This window comes from Zootoca vivipara, chromosome 1, assembly GCF_965207765.1.
Source record: "Zootoca vivipara chromosome 1, rZooViv2.hap1.1, whole genome shotgun sequence".
Lineage (NCBI taxonomy): Eukaryota > Metazoa > Chordata > Lepidosauria > Squamata > Lacertidae > Zootoca > Zootoca vivipara.
The window spans coordinates 76,245,258-76,269,164 of NC_142582.1; the positions used below are offsets into that span (position 1 = coordinate 76,245,258).

At 41.2% G+C, this 23,907-nt stretch overlaps 1 protein-coding gene across 12 annotated transcripts in view; it reads right to left on the reverse strand.

Moving 5' to 3' along the window:
- The window catches only part of NAV2 (neuron navigator 2), a 538,301-nt gene that overhangs the window by 76,738 nt on the left and 437,656 nt on the right, over positions 1-23,907 (reverse strand). For all 12 annotated transcript variants that reach the window (XM_060275159.2, XM_088668311.1, XM_035117262.3 and 9 more), the window contains one exon: positions 11,502-11,624. In XM_060275159.2, coding sequence (XP_060131142.2) covers positions 11,502-11,624 — 123 coding nt within the window. The remainder of the gene's footprint in view (positions 1-11,501; positions 11,625-23,907) is intronic.

Below are 23,907 nucleotides of genomic sequence, written 5' to 3' on the forward strand. Positions count from 1 at the left end.
CAATGGTCTGACTCAGTATAAGGCAGCTTTCTGTGTTCCTAAGTAGCAGCCAAGCCATGAACAAGATCCACTGTCTTTTCTTACATGTGCATGACAGAAGGAAATAATGACAGATGTAATAGGGGTTTAAATATTCAAGCCATAATGCATGAAGTATCCGTGCACCATTTATTACTGAATCTGCCAAAGGTTCTACAGTGGAACCTCGGTTTACGAACGCAATCCGTTCCACAGAGGCGTTCGTAAACGGAGGCATTCGCTCCCTGAAGGCATGCTTTTGCGCGTGCGCGAAGCGCTGATAGAGTGCTTCTGTGCATGCGCGAGCTGCGCAGAAGCGATCTGCGCATCCGACGCTGCGGAACCCAGATGTAAACACTTCCGGGTCTGCGGCGTTCGTAAACGGAGGCGTTTATAAACAGAGGTAGTTGTAAACCGAGGTTCCACTGTACTTGGACATGACATGATTCCTGGGTTCTTTTCTGTCTACCCAAGGTGGGTTTTTTATTGATTTTTATTTATTTAAATCCTTCCATGGGCTCAAATAATAGATTATAAAAAAGTAAAGATAAAGGACCCTTGGATGGTTAAGTCCAGTCAAAGGCGACTATGGGGTTGTGGTGCTCATCTTGTTTTCAGGCCGAGGGAATCAGCATTTGTCCTCCCACTGCAGTAGTACATATTTATCGACTTGCGCTGATGTGCTTTCGAGCTGCTAGGTTGGCAGAAGTTGGGACAGAATAATGGGAACTCACTGTGTCCCGGGGATTCGAACCGCCAAGCTTCTGATCGGCAAGCCCAAGAGGCTCAGTGGTTTAGACCGCAGCACCAAGGAGATTGTGGAGTTAGGCTGCATAATAGTCCTGCCCATCACAGTCAATGTTTGTGCAGTCCATTGCCACCACAGGTGACATGTGCAGACACTGGTATACATGCAGGATTCATGCAAATGGCTGCCAAATGACCACCTGATGGGAGTTCTGGACAGTGCATATTGTGATGACATGAAATCATGTGAGCATGATCCTGCAACCCCCTCACACTTTCTTGTAACACATGTTATTTAACAATGGAATTGTTTTCTATTCACATATAAATCTCAGGCATGAATTTTTGTTCACGCAAGGGGGGCGATTTCAAACTATCTTGAGAGTTTGTATATTCTTCCCCTTTTAAGTCTTTCTGTGCAACAGGTTTCATACATACAATAGACTAGTTGACCCTCAGAGTCCCTTCCAACTCTACAATTCTATGATTCTATGCAGTGGAACTTCAATACATACATTACTTAAGACTTCAGATAACTTCATTTCCTCTGTCTCGCAAAATTCCATCATGCCCGTACACAAGCTTGATGTTTTCCTCTCATTCTCAGTGAAAGAATAACTTATCAGAAATCTGACACGCATTATTTCTTCCCAACAGTAGTTGTGTCAGAAGTGAACACATTTGAAAATAAAAGTCCTTTTCAGCCTGTCATTGTTGGAGCTTTAGCTCATAGCACTAGAACTCGGGGACATCTAATGAATCTGAATGTTAGAGGATTCAGGACAGACAAAAGAAAGTACTTCTTCACACAGAGCATAGTTAAAACTATGGAATTCACTTCCACAAGAGGTAGTGATGCTCACCAACTTGGATGGCTTTAAGAGGATTAAACAAATTCATGAAGGCTTCCCATAGGTTGTCCACTGTAAGAACAGGAAGCAGGACTAGACAGGCCATTGCTCTTATCCAGTATGTTACTTGTATGTTTTTATTAACGAATATAACAATTCCATGCCTGTCCCCATCTAGATGACATACCGGTACATCCTTATAATGAAGCAGTAAGAGATTCCTAAGCTTCCTAAACTAAGTAGAGCTTTGAAAATTCTGCAAGAATTCAAGCCGCTGAATTGAAATAGGCCCTAAATGAAATCTGTTCAGCCTTACATGACCACTTACACATTAACGAACTGTTACAGAGAACTATTGTGTAATAATATATCTGGTCAAGCCCTTTCTGTTATTTGAGAATATTAACAGTCTTACAAGGCAAGGTATGACTAAGCGTATCAGCTTCAATGAGTTTTATTGGAAAGAAACCACAGCCCACAAAAATGCAAGGATCAAATGGCTCAAATTTTCACTTCACGGTCAGTAAGCTCTTTATTGATAGCTTTACACCAGGAATTAATGCCTCCTCTCAATTCTTGACAAGCCCTCTTTTGGTGCCCAAACTAGTATGGTTGCTGTACATATAACTGGGGGAATGCTACCTAATGGTAAATTATGCTACCAATAAGGCTTTCGTTTTTCCAAATTATCCCATTTTCCATGTAACACATAAACATTTTCTGAGATTGTCAGCCTTTTAGAACTTTTAAGTGTGCAAAGTACGGTATCGCTTGACTTGCTACCAACAAATTCCTACTGGTTCTATTTTTTTATTCCTATTTTTTGCCTTTCTGCAAGTGACTTCAGTACTCTTCAGGTATTATGTTAAGCTGTTTAGTAAATATGTGAGGGGTGGGGGAAAGTAGGGACAAGTGTGCTAACTCTACCTTTCATTGAATAGGTTCACTGAAGTGGAGAGCCTCTTGAACTTCTGGAGGCTCCCTGTACATTTTAGAACTCTGTTTATAAAACATACAGGGAATCTCCAGGAGTATAGGAAGCCCTCCACCTCAGATGGCTGCCCTCTTACAAATATGGCAAGCAGAGCTAGAGAGCTCATCCCTGGTGCCGCCTTTTATGTTTACTTAACTGAAGAGGGCTTATCGCTAAGTAAGATTTTAGCTGGTACACTGGTATTAGAAAATTCATACAATGGGTTCAGAAGCTTGTCAGGGAGCTTCCAGTGTATTCTGGATGTGCAGTGACAGTTGCCTTCCAGTCTCAATGCAATACACTATCTGTGTAACAAAGCTCAGTACAGTATGTAAAATTTCTTTTGGAAAAGCACATCAATGACTTCTGTGGTGCAAAGTAACTTAATTATGGCCAATCTACCTGCCAACCTCACTGAGTGGTCATGCAGATATAGAGTTGCTTCAGGAGATGACAAACTTTACCATGAGTTGCTCCCTGGCAAGAGAAAGAGTGCATCTCTGTCACTATTATCAGACTGACAGCTCTGGCTCGATATGGAGAAAAGGGTTCAACAAATACAGTTATTGAGGTGGTGGTATTTTCCTTACTGAAGAGTCCATGGTTATAGGTAGCAGAAACACTGTAAGAAGAAAAGCTACTAGTTTGTTGGTAACATGAACTATAATTATTTGTATTGGCCCAACTAATACCTTTGGCTTCATGTATTTAACAGTTCTGCCTATTCACATTTTTTATTTTTTTATTTACAAGATCACTTCACCAGCATCTGATGAGAGTTCTAGATTTCTTAACGTGATTCATGTAATGTCATCTAACAATGATCTGCAAAACTATTTTCTTTAAGCTGCCTATAAAGTAAATGTCTCCATTATGTACCTTATAAACGGAGTTAAATATTTACTTTGGATCACCATAAGACAAATGTCCGTCTGTAAGAAACTCTTCCTCTTACCCCTCATTAAAATTGTTCACTCAAGCTTTTAATGAGTGTCACCAACTTAGTCATTGGAAGCAAGATACTATCTGGGGGGGAAAACTCCAGTAAATACTCAAGCAGACAAGGTAACATAGAAATAAATCAAGATCTAAAAATGACTATTAGCTCCATCTTCTAAGGTAGTATACCTTGGAATACCAGATACTGTAGAAGAATAACCATGAACATACCTTTGTGTGTTATATTCTGGAGACATCTCAAACGCTAGATAGTTATTTGATATAGTACGGCAACTCTGAGGTTCAGTGGGAGATTATATGTTTTTAGTGTGAAAAGGGCAATTTCTACTGCACGACTGCACCTTCTTTGTACTGAATAAAGTAGTTGCAATAAGGCCTCTACAATAGGAAGTCCAGCTATGCCAACTCTTTTGCTTGCCTGCTATGAGCAGGCCATGATTCTTCACACAAGTGAGGACGTTGCACTGCTTCTACAAAAGCCTAATAGCCCTGCTACTGGCAGTATTATGGTAAATAACCAGGGCAAAGAGGAGAGATTATTAAAGACGCCATATTGGCAGCTATCTGCTTAAGTAGAAATCATAGGCAGGCCAGTCTCGTGTATCTGATGGATGGTATTCTTGCAAAACTGGAATCTTTCGAAATATCACATTACACATGACACTGTACCTATGTTAGAGGAATTCTGGTATCATTCAAATTTGTGGTTCTGTTCTGTAATAGACCCAGGATTATTCCAATAAGGTTCCTACCTTTCCTGTGCTCCTGGGCCTGCCATTTCCTGTAACGAACTGTGTTTCCAACACTGCTCCCTCTATGGGATTAAAGGGAGGTACATATCTCTTGCCTGAGCCTTACAGACATAAGCTGATCCTATAAAGCTTTAATGGGCCTTCCTCTAGCGATTTATGTGGAAATTGTTTCACTTGGTTGTGCATTTTTTTAAGTTTTATTTATTGTTTATGACTACTTTTGTTGTGTTGTAATTTTGTAATTTTTTTCATGTTGCAAGTGTGCTTGAGCATTGGTGAACTATGGAAATAAAATGTTGTATGCATGAATAGTTAGACTAAGAAAATAAAAGGTAGACAACAGTGTGAAGTGACAACACATTGAGCTGAATGCCCCACCTGATCCAGATTTTTAAAGTGTTGACCGAAATAATTTAAAGCTTAAATCTTTACTCAGGTATACTCAAGTGCTCACTTGTCACCATTTCAAGCTATTCATTGACTGTTCAAATCCTGATATACATCAGTGCAGCCTTCAGCAATGTGATAATTTCCAGGAGGTCAGTAGGCGTTAGTTCCCAAGGCACGTACATCAGTCACATGAGAAGTGATATCCCTTTTGAAAACATCACCATACTTGCTTTTCTTGCAGTTTCTATCAGTGTATCCGAGAACTCAGCACATCACCCGCCGAGGTCAACAATGATGCATATTGTCAAAACAACATGAAAAACTGACGTAAGGACAGTCCTTGGGATGAGACTGTACAGATTAGTCCGATACATGTTTATTTGTAAGTCCCACTGGTGCTACATAATAATTCTCACTATATCTACTGCACCTTAACTTCCAGCCAAGTGTAGTTATGCAGCCTTAGCTTCTCATTGTTACTTGAGAGCGCACAATTCACTGACAACAAATTATATTGCATGCCTTCATCCGCAAAAGTAGAGTTCATAAGGGTTGAAAATTAGGCACACCCTTCCCCAGTGATTTATCATATACATGTATTTGCTTGAATGCTCAAAAGTGCACTGGCTTTTTGTTTGATTGCCTTTACATTTGACCTTATTGCCTCACAAGATACCCCAGTCCGAATGAAAGCTCTAAATGTATGAAAACAGTGTTTGCACTTTGGAAGCTGAATAGATAACCTCAAGAACAGGGAAATCCCAAGATCAGAGGTTACTGAAGCAGCTGTCTGGAGACTTTTGTTGATGTTGTTGCCATTAGATGTGAAAAGTCATATAACAGTTTCTGCTCTGTGTTAAAAAACAAAACAAAACATTTTACATCCTTCAGCATGTCCTGCAAAGCACAAAGGACCTGCCTACTCTACTTAATTTTGGATAGCCAACCTACTTTGCCCACTTGCTCTGCTGAGTTTGAAAAGCCACTACAGTATATGTAATATTTGCAGTGATCTGGTAACTTCCTGACTAGACAACTAAAATGCATTGTACACGGTGCTCTCCTTGAAAATGACTCATAGGCTTTAATTAGTGTAGAATGCGACTGCCAGAATTTTAAATGGGGCAGTCAGATGGAATCATAGTGCTTATTTTTCCTGTTTTCAAGTAGGATACATAGAAGAGGATGGCTGTAGTTGGATGGAAGGCATATATACCAGTACCTGTAGTTGTACTAGGAATGTATTTAGTACGAGCCTAATTTCAATGCTCCTTAAAAAAAGAAAGATAGTATTGGAATATTGTGCCCTGTCCTTGTCTTTGCAAATGTGCATATATTTTAACTCAACTTTTTGACACAAAGGTTAATGCTTTTGATAAGGCTGCACTTAAACTTTATGCTCAACAGAATAGTGCTATCCTTTCCACCTTGTTGGGCTCTAAAGGAGGGAACACGGGTCTATAATTTTGGCAGCTGATCCAAACATTGCGGTTGTCAGGATTCTAGCCCTTCACCAGTTTAGAACCAGAAAAGGTTGGCGGGGAGCTTGCAGCACCACAACATCCAAAGAGCTCTTCCTCCAAATCTTGAAGTTGAAGGGGGTCAGGGAATCACTGTCCAGTTGTGAGGATGATCCCTGGCCCCTTCTGTAGTTCTGGGGTTCATCATGCTCATCAAAGGGTAACTCTGGGGTGGGCATACTGAGGTAAGGCATACCAAAAAATCTCACCTATAAAATGAAGGCCTTTTCTATTGTTTATTGCTAGTTATTGTAACCAGACAATCATCTTTCTAGAATGCAAGAGTTCAAAAGAACTCTTGGTGGGAATTCCCTTTGTTCTTCTTTTTGCATGTGATTTACAAGATAAAAGTTGTCTTTCTAAGGCAGAGGGAGATTATCTCTCCATGCACTCAAGTATAACTTTACTTTGAGAACAGGGTTGTTTTGAGCCAGCTGATAAAAACCAAACCAGACAGCTACATGAGGAGTGGGGTTTTCTGGGTTGAAGGTTTAAGTGGTCCTTTGATTTCTCTGTTACAGCAGCTATAAATATTCATATATTACAGTTTAGGTGGCTAAACTGGGATGCATGATCACTTCCAAGGGCCAGGGTGTCAACAAATACCCAGAGATGAAAGCCAGAGAAGAGTAGTGATGCTGCTCTGTAGTCTGTAGTAGCAAAAATACAAAGGGTATTCTGCCTTACTGTCTCATAATGCAGCAGCTGAAACAGGCTATGATCTACAGTAAAATGACTTTAGTTTTACCTGTCTGGCTTTTTTGTTCCTTTGAGCTCAGACATAATCCAATATCCTTGAATTCAGTGAGATAAACACACCACTAAAAGTTTATATCCCAACATGTTCTGGCTTAACTTTGTGGCTGCTTATTCAATGTATTCAGTACTTGTTTCAGTAATGAATCAGTGTCCTTCCAGGTATTGTTGGGAGTTCCCATCAGCCCTAGCCATCCTGGTCAGGGATGGTGGGTGTTTTGGTACAATCTGGAGGGCCACAGGTTCCCCATTTCTGATTTATATCCTGTATTCCTGCATCATGAAACTCAAGGCAGCATAAGTAATGTTCCCTGGCAGTCCCCCATCCAGGCACTGGTCACACCATGACCCACTTAGCTTTAGCAAGAGAGTGCATCACTTTCCCTAAGATCATGCATCTGAACAAAAATGTTCTTTGTTACATTTGAAAATGCCCTTCACCAAAATAGCTCAGGTCAATGGACATGGTCCTCCTCTGGTCTCATTTTACCATCACAACATCCCTGTGAAGTAGGTTAGGCTGAAAGAACGATGGAATATGCAGGTGGCGCTGTGGGTTAAACCACTGAGCCTAGGGCTTCCCGATCAGAAGGTCGGCGGTTCGAATCCCCGTGACGGGGTGAGCTCCCATTGTTCGGTCCCAGCTCCTGCCAACCTAGCAGTCAAAGTGCAAGTAGTACAGTGGGAAGGTAAACGGCGTTTCCGTGTGCTGCTCTGGTTCGCCATAAGTGGCTTTGTCATGCTGGCCACATGACCTGGAAGCTGTACACCGGCTCCCTCGGCCAATAACGCAAGATGAGCGCCGCAACCCCAGAGTCAGCCACAACTGGACCTAATAGTCAGGGGTCCCTTTACCGAGTGGAGAGTCTTATTTGGTCCTAATTTGGCACTCAAACCACAGTGGCTTCTTTTGTGAAATGAAAGCCAGGAAAGTGCTATTTGCAGTGGAGAAGCTATAGACAAGAAGAGGACACTTATTCTTCCGCTTGCTTCTGCACCTTCCCCCTAGCTCAGATCTAGACTCATGTTACTTTTAAAGGAGCCCCAAGTCTTTTATGAGGGTGTTTGGGATATAAGAAAAGTATACCCCTCTTTTATCAAAGGTTGGGTATCATGCCCTAGAGGGAACATTAAAGACTAGTCCTATTAGTTACCGGTACATATCAGATGTTTCTCTGCAAGATATATCCACTAGCTCCATCAGCCGATTGACTTGTTTGTACTTTGCAGGAAACAATGCTTGATTTCTTTATGTGCACATACAAAATATCAAAAGATATCACATGATTTGTCAGCTACAAGAAATACTACTTTTCACAAGAACATTCAGAAACATGTGTTAAGAGATGGTGGATTAAAATATGGGGGGATGAATGAGAGTTGTGTAAGTGGACCCTATATGCCACACATATATTTAGAGTTAAAGATATACTACTAAAATAAATTTCCCCACACATTGACTTTGAAAGCAGCAGCCCATGTATCCTCTAAGCTTATAAAAGCATGGACAACTTTAAAGGTTAAATTAAATTATAGCCCAACAGTTAGCATAATGCATTATAAACACTCCCTGTCATGATATAGGCCTATAATTGCCATGGTTTCTCAGGTCTGGCCAGCTTCCATTTTACAAAAAAGTGGAAACTCTACTGTAGAAGTTAACAATGCTAGCAAAGCAGTTAGTGTGACCAGTTTGAACGCAGTATGTTCCATTCCTTTGTCTGAATCCTGTTGTCACCTACAGGGATTCAGGTTGTAGATTGTCTGTCTGCCTGGCCTCATGTTTTTGCAAGGTAAATACTAATTAAAGCTGTTGCTATGCAGAACTCATTTGCCCTGCTCTAGTGCATGATGTCCTGCATTCCTTCCTCTTTCTAACTGGCTACAGGCCTTTCCTCCTAACTATTTCAACTGTACATTTCAGAAGAGTATTTATTTTATCAAAATTTTGGACAGGCTTTCCTCTCACTTAAACATGATCAATTTGTGTGAGACTGTATATATGCGCGGGGCTGGGTTCTTACTGAAGAAGGTTTAACAACAATGCAGCTATAAAGAACCCCCCAAAAGATCAAAGGCCTTTTAAAATAAGCAGGTTTTACTAGCCTCCTAAAAGAAGAAAGATATGAGGCCTGGAGATCCTCAGTGGGCAGAAAATTCCATCAGAAGAAGACAGAAAGAAAACAGTGAAGATTCGGAATTTTTTTCCTATTCTGACAACCTTTCCCTGTTAAAGGGTGGCACCTGGGAGATGTGCAGATCTATCTGGCAGCTGGTATTTTTCCAACCTTCTTGCGCATTCTTTTGTAATGAACACAGGCCTTGGGATCTAGATTTGGAAAACAGGCTTTAATTCCTAGAACTCTGTACCTACACCTATGTCTCAAGGGTGATGTATCCAGTTTTGCAACTTGAGGCAAAAGGGGGAAGTGCTGCCCTGCTCCACTGCCTCTGGCGGACAGCGCTAGTTTCTAGCCAAATACCACCAATTTCCAGTGAGATTTTGCTGGATATTGGTGCTGCTGCTGCTGCTGCTGCTGCTGCTATTTCTCCAGTAGTAATGGGGTGGGTTGCCGTCGCCTGAGGCAGTGGCTTCACTCTACTTCTTGGGAGGGCCGGACCTGGTATGTCTAGTCTCTTTTACCATACTGTGACAAAAAGAGAGAGAGAGAGAAGTCTTTGGCTTGCACAGATGTTGAAATTAATTAATAACTCCCACAACCAGGTGGGTAAACCCAACACAGTAAATAAAGAAAAGATGAAACTATTTTTGTCTGTTTTACATCCTTTTAAAATAAACAAAACAAATCTAAATTAAAGGGGGCTTTCAGATGCTATTCATTGTGAGTGGCGTGTATGCCTGTGCACACAAAAATACAAATAAACTGGTACGCTCAGCTGTTATTAAGGTAATCCCCATTAACCCAGCAATCAGGCATTAAATTAATTTTCCACATCCAGATCTCCTGGTCTGCTGCAGGGGGAAATGTATCTTGTAAGGGCCATGTTTGATGCTAATACAGTTAATATGGAGAAATCTTCATTCTATCTACAGCTAATGAGATAGCACAAGTAAGCTGAGCAGCTGGAAACGAAAGAGCTCCACTGGGGATATCTTAGCAATAAGCCATTTTACTGTGACATTCAAATCCAGCGCTGGATTGGCTCAGTCTTGGGACATTCAGCTTTATACAGTTTCAAAGGGATATAAATCCAGACTCTAGAATATTCTTTCATGAATCATGTTTAAGAGCAACCTAATAATGTTTTAATTATAGTTAGGGCTGAGTGGAAATGCCTCTCCAACAAATTTGCCAGCCCTGTTCACAAATTATGTGAACTGGAATGACAATTTTGGCAGTTTTCAGGGTTAGGATTAAGTATTACAAATTATTTTGCAGGGGGTGCTGCTTCCTTTCCCCTCCCCTCATCTTTTTAACAGTAATGCTGAGTATGCTGTCTACTGCTACCCTCCTCTACCCTTTACGTTTGAAAGTCTAGCAAAAGTGCCACTTGCCACTACTGCAGGCATCCCCAAACTGTGGCCCTCCAGATGTTTTGGCCTACAACTCCCATGATCCCTAGCTAACAGGACCAGTGGTCGGGGAAGATGGGAATTGTAGTCCAAAACATCTGGAGGGCCGAAGTTTGGGGATGCCTGCACTACTGTGATGTGGCCAGTTGCCACCATTTTTCTCTCAATTGCCTTACTGAGCAAGCCAGCATAACACCACTAGCATCATCATTAGAGGGGTTGAGATGGGGAGAATATGGTGGCAGACAGAGTAAGGGGTGCTTTTTCTACGCTTTAAAAATCTGTTGACATCACAAGTGAAAATTAATCCGGACACAAAAGTTGTTGAGCCAAAATCTACACTTCTGACATGGGTTGCCATACGTCCTGATTTTCCCAGACATTTAAGCTGTTTCCAGCCAGGCACTTTCCTGATGGCCAAATCCTGGCTATGTCCAGGAAATTCCAGACTTTTCTTTTTGGTCTCCAGGTCTTATGGACTGGCATGAGGTCAGAAAAATACATTCCCGCAGTTTGACTGAAGACTCTGCGGCAGGGTGAGAACCTACATGGCCTTCTTCACTTGGTTCAGTCATATGGCTTTGTTTTCAGTCAATAGCCCTACACTGCAGACACCATTTATTTATTTATTGCATTCTGAGGTCATACAGTGCAGGGGAAACAGGTTAATAAAATCTCACCTCTGCCACAAACTCACCAGGTGATCTTCAACAAGCTACTGTCTCTCGGTTTTATTCTATTACCAATTAACCATCGAAATAACTGTTCAGATGTGGTGTCATAGAAAATGTGCCTAATTTCCACTCCACTTAAATATCTTAACTCAAGTATCCCCAGAAGATCCCACTCAAAATCACAACGGCCAAATTCCACTTCCTTGCAATATATTCACAGGCTATTCAAAAGGCACAAGTTTTCCTTTGTGCTTGCGGTGAACACAGTTCATAAGAGTGTAAAAATACAGAATGTAAAAATAAAGAATGGCAGGTGCAGGCCTACCTGTCTGCATCCCCCACTCCCAGCGAGGTGTTGCGTTGCAGAGTTTCCCGTACAGCAGCCATCCCATCCGGAAGTCTGTTTAGCCTTCGAGTGTAAAGGCCCAATCCACCATCTGTCATGTACCTTTGAAAACACCAGAAATACATTTGTGTTGCAGGTTTACCAGATCACTCTAGCTAGCTAGCTAGCTATTCATTTTTATATTACCCTTCACCAAAAAAGTCAAAGGGTAACAATATGATACAAAAATGCATGACATACCATATAATCACTAAATTTAACACCAAGAGATGTAAACTTGGATCACATATACTTCAAACTAAATTTTGCCAAGGAATAAAGCACAATAGCTTTTTTACATGTTACATTTACCATGATTTCTGTTAAAAGTTTTAGGGGAAATCTGGCATGTTAGAAGCATGGCAAAGATCTTGCCACCTTGAAGTACTGAGCTCTGCAAGTGAGGGTCTCTTGCAAATACCATCTTATCAGGAGGTCCATTCTGCACAATATTTGAACCAAGCATTTTGTAATTTAACATCTACCCTTCGGAATTCCCTTCCCTTGTATATTAGGTGACATCTCTGCTGTCTTTTTGGTGCCTACTGTAGACTTTCCCAGTTTGCATGTGTACGGGAATTGCTTTTAAGTTGTTTTTATTGTTTTGACACTTCTTGTTTGCTGCCCTGGGCTCCTTTGGAAGGAGGGGTAGGATATCAATGTAATTAATTGATTGAGTAATAATGTCTTCCAACTAGGAATGGACTGGTAATATTTTGAGGTTATCTACATAAGTAAATGGGTAAGAAAACTTATTTTTCAGGCAGGATTATCCTTCCAGTATCTTCATATAACTGAGGATACAGGGTAAAAAGGAAATTCTTCCAGTGGTAGCAGGGACTGGTAATATCAGCAATAGACCTCTCATTCCCACTGGGTAAGTGTCATACAGCTTGTGTAACATTTTGGAGAGGCTCTTGCTTGAAAATGTTGGAATTACTACTGCATATTTTCTGTCATTAAAAAACCACCCACTTCTGTGTCTGCAGTATGCAATCACACTCACACATGAACCCTTCAGTCTGTTAGCCGGCTATAGCATCACTACGCTCATTTCATGGAGTTTAAACAGAGTGTGAACTTGTCACACTTAAAAACTTAAAACAAGTTATGAATGTAGTTTATCTCTTAGGATAAAATAAAACACCGACATTGAAATAAAAGGAGCATCTCTGACCAACAACATAAAAAATGCTTTAAAATGGTTTAAAATGATAAAATAAGTGTTATTACCATCATTTACCCCTAAAGCATAAATATCTATATCAACCCAGTCCAGCTGAAATTAAAATGCAAATAATTTGTCCAAACACATACACATGTAAAATATACTTGGCTATAAGATAGAGATTGATGCATGCCCTGAAGCATTTTTATGGTTGTTGATTTTTGCAAAAAGGAGTATGAATGAATAAGCTTATGAACACTGGAGAAAAAACCTCTAAATGCATGGTATATGTGCACCTTTTCCCTTCTTCTAGTTTGTTTCCAAATTGGCAATACAATCCAAATGTACATCAAATAAACAAGAAGAAAACAAACAGACTGATAAGCTTTGGTAAACTTTCAATATAATCAACAAAATAACATACAGTACTTGACTAAACTGTAACCTGAAGAGCTATTTCCTTCCAATGCAGTTCTGGAAACAGTGACCAAATCTGAAGAGGCTGAAGACGTCCTTTAGTTTTGCAAAGTTCATTGCCACTCACTGATTTTTCTACTAGAGACTTATCTTTGCCAGTGAGAAAGAGAAAAAGAAGCCTTCCCCCATTACATGGCCAATCCAAATGCTGTTAAAGTTGAAAATCTTGACTAGCAATGACTAACAGAAAACAACCCTTAGTTCATAGAAGCACTAACCTATTTTTTGCTACCCTAGTGTTATACTGTCAACATTAAGAGACAAAACCTCACAGTGCCACCTAACTCAATTATTAAACTTCTCATGCAACAGGAAGGCAAGAAAAAAAGTGCAATGGATGTAAGTTAGCTTTGTGAGTCTCTACTGGCTTCAAGAACAATAGACAATTGCCCCTCCGGGGTTTCACAAAGAGGTTGCTAAGCTAGTTAAACTAGGGACAGGGCTATTCTCAGTTCTGCTTTGTCCATGGGGACAAGACACAATACTTTCTCTCAACTGCATAAACAAGGAGTCTAGTTTCAATGGCGCTAATAGAAGCTAGCTTGCCACTAGTCCTCCATTCATTTATTTGTCAGGAGCTTACAAAAATCAACCTTAACAAGTGGAAGAAGAAAACTCAGCAGTTATGTAACAGACCGAGTTAAAAGTGCTAGTATTTAAGGACATTTCATTCAACATGGAATAAGTGCCACAGAGAACATATACACAAATATAAACAAATACACACATATTTTCCACAGTAACTAACAGGTTTGCCACCAAGGCAGTATTTAACAGAATACTGCAGCCATCCTAATGGTCTGACCAATGTCTTCTTTCCAGGCACATTAAAACACCTTTTCGTTGCGTTCAAACTTAATGTATTTAGATGTATACAGTTTTTAAATCTTTAAAATCTCAGGTGCACATACAAAATGTGTACTAGACAAGTCAACCAAATTTGAGAACGCCGAAACCCTGCTGATTTCAGTGGGGCAGGCAAGCAAATGCTTAAATCTCTCCACTGAGATCAATCGGATTTTGGCCAACTATCTATGAGGCTAGACTTTGTTCAATCAGTTAATATACATGTTAGAAATAAACAAAAGCATGAGTGAACTCCATTTCTGTTATTCCAGTTGCTGCTTACCCCTCTCCTCAACAGAGTTAGCTTCTTCTGCCTAACAGGCAGATCCATTCTTGTTTGTAGACATTTCCATCTTATCCTTCCAGTTCCTATTAACTTACAGCCATTTAAAAACACTAACATAACCACAACCCTCTTAGCAACGTTTGCTACATTGCTACAACATTTGCTACATTGCATTGGGGGAAAAAACACTGAATGAACTTTGACTTTCCCACATGTCACAATGACAGGGCATTCCATCCCCAACCCCAACCCCCCTTTTGGATATTTGGTGTCTATTTATCACAACCTTTCTGGACATACATGTTGGAACAGGAAAGGAAACAGAACCTCATGAGTGTAGCTTAAGGAGGTTCAAATCAGTGGAATATCTGCATGTGTGTGTGAGAGAGAGAGGGGGGGGAGAGGGAGAGGGAGAGGGAGAGGGAGAGAGGGAGAGAGGGAGAGAGGGAGAGAGGGAGAGAGGGAGAGAGGGAGAGAGGGAGAGAGAGAGAGAGAGAGAGAGAGAGAGAGAGAGAGAGAGAGAGAAGCCATCTTTTTAGTTTTCATTATTTTAAGTGAAACACTTGTGCCTCTTTTGGCAGACCTACGCAGACAGAACACATGAATAAGAAAAGTGGCTTTCCAAATGTATGCATGTTTATGGTCTAAACTCTAATCTTTCTGCTTGTCTGAAAACAGCAGCAGCCACCATTCTTCACTATCAGGACATATTTTATACCCAAATATTTGATTAAACATAACAGTGTGAATGGCTATGAATAATGTACTATTCTGCTTCTTTCAACAATAACACCTCCCTCACCAAGATACATTGTGTGTAGGTATCTTAGATTTTGCAATTAGCAAAACTATTGAGAAAACAGCAAATGGGTTTCTCATACCCAATAAAGCTCTCCTTCTTAAGGTTCTCATAAATGAAGAAGCTATTGATTTGGGGTTAGGGCCAGTGTGCCATAGGAATTGTAAGTAAGAAGTGCCTCCATTTGCTCTGCTGAATTATTGCTCCACAGAAGCACAGCTTTTGAGGGGGAAGTTTACTTTGGCAGGCAGGTTACGACAAAGTCTGTGCCCCTCTAGCATAACAGCAAGTTATGTATTGGAGATATCAACATAGATTTGAATGATTGGTTATCCAAAATGTATTGCACTGGGATATTTATTGAATTCATCTGTGGAATCCTCATACAATCATGAATACAAACCACCAGAAGATGATTGTGGACATATTTAATGATTGCTACCTGGTTATCTAGTCTATTTATGTATTTATTTTATTTTTAAAAAATCTCAGTATTCTAGTGCAAAAGCATCAGGTTTTTTTTATAACACATAACATTACCATTTCATAAAACAATTGCAAGAAAGAGGTATTCATTAAGCACTGTGATGCTTAGATGCTTCTGTTTTCAAACTTCTTCACTATCAATCAAAAATCACCTTAGAGAACCAGTGTGATATAATTAACAAAATCCACCAGTTTTTCAGTCAGCCTCAGTAACTGTGTCTTTAACAGCAGCAGCATGAAGGAATAGGTGCCTTCTTTTAACCAAATGTAGAAAAAGATTATCACTTGTAGATGGTTACATAGGAAGCTGCAGTTAAAATAACATCTACAGAGGCCTGGTTCCCACAGTCATGCTAAGCCAATTCACTTTGTTCCTTCCCAGTCATTTTGCTGCTACGCTGAGCACAGGGTCATGGCTTAGCTCTTCCAGACAAAGCCCAAACTGTAAACTACAGGACAAATCTCAGATTACAGCTTGTGGTCAGACTCTGGAGAGAACTAAACCATGAGCCAGGGTTCAAAGAGCACATTAAGCCAAACCATGGTTCACCTCATTTACAGCAGCAACAGCAGCAGAGGTGCAAAGTGGCTGCAATCTCCTCTTCCAGAGCCCATGTGCTCATTTAGGCTAAGCCATGGTTTGCTGTAGCATAAAGTGCAAATTTGGCCAATGTAGATTGAAACTTTGACAGCTTTAGGATTGGACTGAAGTCTGGATTATAATCCTGCTCAGCTGTCAAGCTCACTGGGTGAAACCTAACCTTACCTCACAGGGTTCCTCTGAAGATAAAGCATGACGGCTATATTCTACTTCCAGTGTCAGAAGCAATATGTCTCTGCATACCATTTGCTGGCAGATACAAGTGGGGAAGAGTGCTGTTGTGCTAAGATCCTGCTTGCAGGGTTTCCATAGGCATCTGATTGACCACTGTAAGAACAGGATGATGGGACCTTTGATCTGATGGCTTTTGTGTTCTTAAAGTAACTCAACACACACTGCCCTAAACCCATTTGAATAATGGAAAATGCAAATGACACACTGAGGCATTTTTGTTTTATTGCATTTGGGGAGCTAACCCAGAGAAGCCCTTAAACTTTTGTGATTTCTATGCAAATTATCAAATTTCAGCACTTTCTCAAAACATCTAAAGAGTGTTTAGCATAGCTTAAGAATGGCAGGTGGGGATGACTGCCATTTCTGGACCCAAAAAGAAATTAATTAATGAATTAAGCATAAACTACCAAAATAATTCTCTGATTCATTTCCCTGATTATCTCAGGATTTTTCTCAATGACAACTAGGAATGGGTCATAAAATTCATTTTCTACAGTCGCATTCAGTGTACAACTTTTATTTATCCAACTGTTATTAATAGAGCATTGAAAGGACTTACCACAAATGAAATTCAACCTCATACATATATATATGCTTTTCTAGGCAAAAAGGGGGGGAGAATGCCTTCCCCCTCCTCTGTTCCAAATTTACTGGCATAAACCAACTGCTTCTGAGTTCCCTTGGCAACATAAACTCTTGAACTTTTCTCTCCTTTTGCCAGCTGCTTGCACCTCAAACATTTTATTTGGTACAGAAAAGTCATTCCAAGTCATTGTTTGTTTGTTTTTTAAAAAGATGCCTTAAGTAATGCTTTTCACTCCTACTTGCATTCACTGAACGAGATCAGGTACAGTAGGTTTCACTTTAGCAATCTAAATATTTCCTCTTTTTCAGTTGTCAATTTACAGGAGCACCCGACATTATCTAATGCAGAATAAAACCTGTTGAAAACATTTTACAAAGAGATGACAACAGCTGGAAGAATTGACTAGACCTTCTCTATTATGGAGCCAGCATCCTGGGATGGGCTTTTGATGGAAGTGTATAAATGATGGCTTACACTTTCAGATGGGATGGAAGGTAGTTTGAGGGAAAGTGCATCAAACAGCAATATTTCTCCAATGAACTGCAGGGTAGATACAGATTGTGGCTAAGGTCTTGTGTACACAGCTTCAAACACCAACATTGGGAGTGTGCTGGAGCCGGAATAACTGGCAATGTGTACACAGCCTAAGTTTTTATTACTATTTTGTCATCACTTCTCTCCTGTCCCCTCCCCCTCTGGTGGTTTTATGTTTGACTTGTGTTCTAAGTTATTTTCTTCTATTTATAAATATAATTCCTATTAAGGTGAACAAAGAAAGTTGAATGTTTGAACCCATGTTTACTTTGTTCTAGTCTGCCTGGGCTAAATCCAGCGCTAACATGCTGCTTGAAGAATGGCTTTTGATCCAGCACAGACATTGGTTAACATAAAAAAATGAGAGGTGGTTTTCTGTGAATTCATCTTCCCTCTGCAGTGCTACCTTTCATGCTGTTGTGGAGGGTCATCTACATGGATTTTTTACTCAGCAAAATTTATATACTGCTCTCTCTCTCTCTCTCTTTTTAAAAGAAAAGCTAAGCAGCATATATAATATAATGACACCACAGATAAAATCAGCAATTTTAAAAAAAACAAGTATATGTAACTAAATTATATGTCTGAGTAGGATTGCTGAAATAATATTTTTTCTTAAGCAGGCATCTAACACAGTATAGCAAGGGTGCCCACCACATGAAAAGATACGACTTCTAACAGCTGTGGAATGAACATTACAGTATATGGAACTAGTAGAAGTGCAAGTTCCACAGCTTGAAGTGGTCAAGTAGGCAAGCATGGAGCAAGTCAATCCTTCAAAGAAATAATAATAATAATAATAATAATAATAATAATAATAATAATAATTTATTATTTATATCCCGCCCATCTGGCTGGGTTTCCCCAGCCACTCTGGGCGGCTTCCAACAGAAAAATAAAACACAGTGATCTATTAAACATTAAAAGCCTCCCTAAACAGGGCTGCCTTCAGATGTCTTCTAAAAGTCTGGTAGTTGTTTTTCTCTTTGACATCTGATGGCAGGGCGTTCCACGGGGCGGGCGCCACTACTGAGAAGGCCCTCTGTCTAGTTCCCTGCAACTTGACTTCTCGCAATGAGGGAACCGCCAGAAGGCCCTCGGTGCTGGACCTCAGTGTCTGGGCAGAACGATGGAGGTGGAGACGCTCCTTCAGGTATACAGGACCGAGGCCATTTAGGGCTTTAAAGGTCAGCACCAACACTTTGAATTGTGCTCGGAAACGTACTGGGAGCCAATGTACATCTTTCAAAACCGGTGTTATGGGGTCTCGGCGGCCGCTCCCAGTCACCAGTCTAGCTGCCGCATTCTGGATTAGTTGTAGTTTCCGAGTCACCTTCAAAGGTAGCCCCACGTAGAGCGCATTGCAGTAGTCCAAGCGAGAGATAACTAGCGCATGCACCACTCTGGCGAGACAGTCTGCAGGCAGGTAGGGTCTCAGCCTGCATACCAGATGGAGCTGATAGACACAGGGCCGTCTCAAGCAGGTCGAGCGCCCTGGTGCTGAGGCGCGGAGATCGCTCCGGCGCCCCCGCCCTCGCAGCGCCCCCCTGCCGGCCCGGCGCCCTGGCACCCCGCGCCACCGGGACTACACCTAGAGCCAGGCATGGATAGACAGCTGCCCTGGACACAGAATTGACCTGAGCCTCCACGGACAGCTGTGAGTCCAAAATGACTCCCTGTCTGCGCACCTGGTCCTTCAGGGGCACAGTTACCCCATTCAGGACCAGGGAGTCCTCCACACCTGCCCATCTCCTGTCCCCCACAAACAGTGTTTCTGTCTTGTCAGGATTCCGCCTCAATCTGTTAGCCTCCATCCATCCTCCAACCGCCTCCAGGCACTCACACAGGACCTTCACTGCCTTCACTGGTTCTGATTTGACAACTGATCTGACAAACTGGTCCCAAGGTGGTATGGGCTTTAAATACTAATAGGAAAACTCTGAGATTTGGGCCAAAGTTTGGAAGAGGTCAGGGGAGTGCACACAAAAGAGCAGAAAATAATCCCCTTTCTCTTATGCCCTCCTTTGATTTTTGGCCTCCTACAGGGTGCCACTGAAATTTGAAAGAAGTCCTGATGACGCCCACCTGCTGTCATATGTGGTGTCAGGTGAGGTGAGGTACAAACACAGCTACAAAGGAAAAACTGGGAGCTTAGAGTGAGCTCCTAATTATTCCTATGCCTGGGATGCTTATTTAATATGCTGTGGCTTTGGGTGGGTTATCCATTAAATCTCAATTGGCTTCCCAACTGGAATGCAGCAGGATTTGGATTTGGAAGTCCATGTGGTAACTTTAAAGTAAGAACCTATGCTGGCCCACAAGAATTGCTGTAAAAGATGGGCAGCAGCACTCAAAAATGAAAGAGCAAAGCCCCATAATTTCTCTAGAACTACTGGAAACCTGACACATCAGTTCAGAATAGTTTTGTTTTTCTTTCTTTCTTTTCTTAGCTAAATTTCTGTGCCAAACCATATTTTTATTCCCTTAGTCTGTCAACCCATCAGTCTTAACTGACCACCATCTCCTTTCAACTTGATCTTTCTGGACAAAGAGTAGTATGTGAAGTCTGCCCACAAGCTTTGTCACTGTGAAAACCAAGAAATATATAGCCAGCCGGCTAGGGGCACTTCAAGTTTCAGTCTACAAAACTTGAACTGATGAACGAAGTCAGGCAGAGTGTAGTTTGGTCATGAACTTGTCCATGGCTTTGTTGTCACAAGGCCACAGTGTTTAGTCAACCCCAAAGACCTTCTTTGAGTACATATCCACTCAACAGACTCTAAGTATTAGCTTTTAATCTAATAGTACAGTCCAGCCTTGAAACTGCTATGTGGTATCTTAGATGAGCTTCAAACTGCATAAGAAACTGTTCTATAAGCAGCATAGTCTGAAAATAAGCTTATAGGGAGGGAAGACCTATGAGGAAAACAACTGTGACAAACAGAGGCCACTGAATATTATGACATGCATGTACAACAGTCCCTTGTCCTGGCAGAGCCCCCACAGAAAAGATCACTGAGTCACAAATCTTCAGGAGGCACCATCACATGCCTAGTACATGAATGAAGGGTATTTCTTTGGAGGAACGTTGAGACATTCATGCCCCAGTCCTCCATTGCTCTTTGAGCCCCGCTTCACAAGCACACCCAGCTGCTGGGGAGCTGTTTCACTGTGATATGATCCCACACAGGTGGAGAAAGTGTGTGAATATTAACAATCATGATGGCGGGGTTTATCCCTGCTAAAATGGATGGTGACAACTGGGCTGAAAGAACCCATGTCTCTCACATTGCTGGAATAGGAAATGGGATAGTGAGTACAAAACATAACCAAGTATAATGCCACTTTCATTTTATTTGTTTACGTATTATATTTCTATTGCACCTTTTCTCCAAGGAGCTCAAGGTGGTGGTATACATGGTCCCCGCCCCCATAAATGAATGCCATACAAAAGTTATTACTGTTATTGTTGTAAAAAATAATACTACTACAATGTGTGTGTTTGTTTGTGTATGTATATACCTAAAAAAACTAATTAAAAATAGAACCCAGGGTCCTAAAACAACATGATACCTATTATCCATTAGTGCTATGTTGGCTGGTGGTTTCTAGGTAGGAATGTCAATACAAAGGATATCAAAACATAACAAACTTTTAAGAACTTGGTGCTTGTTAAAATATATGTTCACTGGATTGCATAACGATAGATGCCATTGGGATTGAATGAGACATATCTTAGGTCAAACAGAGCTTCAAAATTTATCTCCATAATAATGAGGTTATAATGTGTTGCCCACCTGCACACACACACCCTTTAAAAAAAATATGCAGCTGAGGAAGGTTAAGAACAAAGTGACTTTTGCCCAGAGTTGGTTTTCAGGCCTAGTATCTCCCAGCTTGTTTGGAATGAACAGAGGTGAAACTGCACCCACCCATTTTGCTGTATGGCCAGGGGCAAATAAACTTCCAATGACCTCGCGGTAGGGAGAGATTTGAATTAAAATTGAAAGCTCAGGTATGCTAAAAATGAAATAACCGGCCTGTTTTTCTGTTATTCTTTTTCAGGCTCAGCCAGAAAACAAGTACTGGAGAGACAATATTGGTTTTACTACCTTGAGGAATCAAACAATGGAAAATCTCAAACAAAATACGCAGTCCGTTGAATTCCACTGGCTTGCTGTTCTTGATCACATTTCCCTCTAGTGGACAGATCCAATGTACAGTACTGTAGCATGCAGCAAGCTTTTCACTGAAATGGCAGCAGCATGGGCTCATTAACTTATTGCCTATATATTAATCTCACTTTTCATTACACAAGGAGACACACACACATATACCCCCGGGACTATTTATGCGGAGCAATGAGAACAATCTCCTGCTTATCACAAATGCGGATCTAGCTCTGATATTGCAACAGCACCAGTATCTTGAGAGCTGTCTCAAACCCTAACCCTCAGAGCTGACGCAATATACTGTAATGGAGTGTATGGAGGTGAGAAGGGAAGAATTTGCACTGACATTCTGGAGACGAGTTAGCAGAAACCCCCAAAGCCAGCCTTTCTGTCCCACTGTGTATTTAGTTGCAATGCTTCAATATTTAACAAAATCAGCAAGAAGCTTGCTCCAACAGAAAGCAATTCAAACAAACACCACATTCAGAAAAGATAACGTAAATGACATTGTAATTATTATTAATCATGCTGAAATCATACAGCCATATATGGTATATAAGTAGAGTTTTCAGCTCTCTTCATTAGTCAGCGAGATCAAGTCCTGTTCCTCTAAGCCAAGCTGTTTAATGTTACCGGGTACTGTGCCTTTTGAACTCACCAAGTCGTGCTAATTTATTTTTAACACTGTTGAGGGGCCCCGGTATGAAATGCTGGAAAGGTTACAAAGTTCAAATTGCACTTGAGTTTGATTACACTGCAGTTCAGCCTTCACCAAGTGAGATTTGTTAGCATTAGGATCTAAGCCAATTGCTTCAGAGTTTTGGACCCTGAAAATCTGCCGCACACATCTCAAGGTAACAGACAAAATGCAATAAAACAAACCCACAGAAAACAGCAGATAAAATGTAAAAGCAATACCTAGTAGACACCCGTGGAAGAGACCTATTCATCCAGCTCAGAAGCTCGTCAGAACAAATATATCTTCACTTGATTACAGAAAGTGCAGATATCTTTGGAATTTGTAGGAGAAGCTCTCCTGCAGACCACAGTGACGTACTGCATATATAAGGGATACGGCAGTCTCTCAAGTAACCTGGCCCTCTGTGACATAGGACCTTATATTTTGGTGCCAAAACCTTGAACTTGGTCCATAGCAGATTGGCAGCCAGTGCAAATCCCACAAGCAAGGTGTTCTATGCCAGTGGTAGTTTGCCACTACAAATAAACTGTTCTACACCAGCTGCAGTCTCTGGATTATCCTCCACATATAGAACACATTGCAGTACATGTAATCCAATCTTGGGGTTACCAATGCATAGCAATTGTGGTCAAATTATCCTGGTCACAGCTTTCTTCCCAATTGATGTTGAGAACAAGACACCTGTGCCTCCAATGACAGGTCTGAATCCAGGAGCACCCCCAAACAACACACTCGCACCTTCATTGAGAGTGTGACCCCATCCAGGGCAGGCAAGTTAACTACAGTACTTCCTAAACCCGGAAACCACTCACCCACAAAGGCTCAATCTTGCCAGGATTCAGCTTATTAGCCCTCATCCATCCTACCACTGCATCCAGACCTGAGCCATCTCTGCCATTCCCAGTTCAGATGTTACAGAGAAATAGAGTTGGGTATCATTGGCATACCAATGATTCCTCGCTCCAGGTGACCACCCACATGCAGATGTTAAATAGCATTTGAAACAGTAGTGCTGTGTGACACCCTGTAAGAAGATAAAGAGAGCCTGCTGGCTCAGGCCAATGGACCATCTAGTCCAGCATCCTGTTCTCATTGTGGGAAACCTGGAAGCAGTATTCAAGCACAGGAGCGCTCTCCCCTGCTGTGGGATCCAGCATTGTATCCAGAAGCATTTCTGCCTCCAAATGTGGGGGCAAAGTATAGTCATCATGGTTAATAGCCATTGATAGCTGTCTCATCGATGAATCTGTTTAATCCTCCTTTAAAGCCAATATTAGAAGGTTAGCTCAGAGGGAGGAGGCTGAGAAACACTCAGCCAATGCTACCTTCTGGAGCAGGCATCCCCAAACTGTGGCCCTCCAGATGTTTTGGCCTACAACTCCCATGATCCCTAGCTTACAGGACCAGTGGTTGGGGAAGATGGGAATTGTAGTCCAAAACATCTGGAGGGTCGAAGT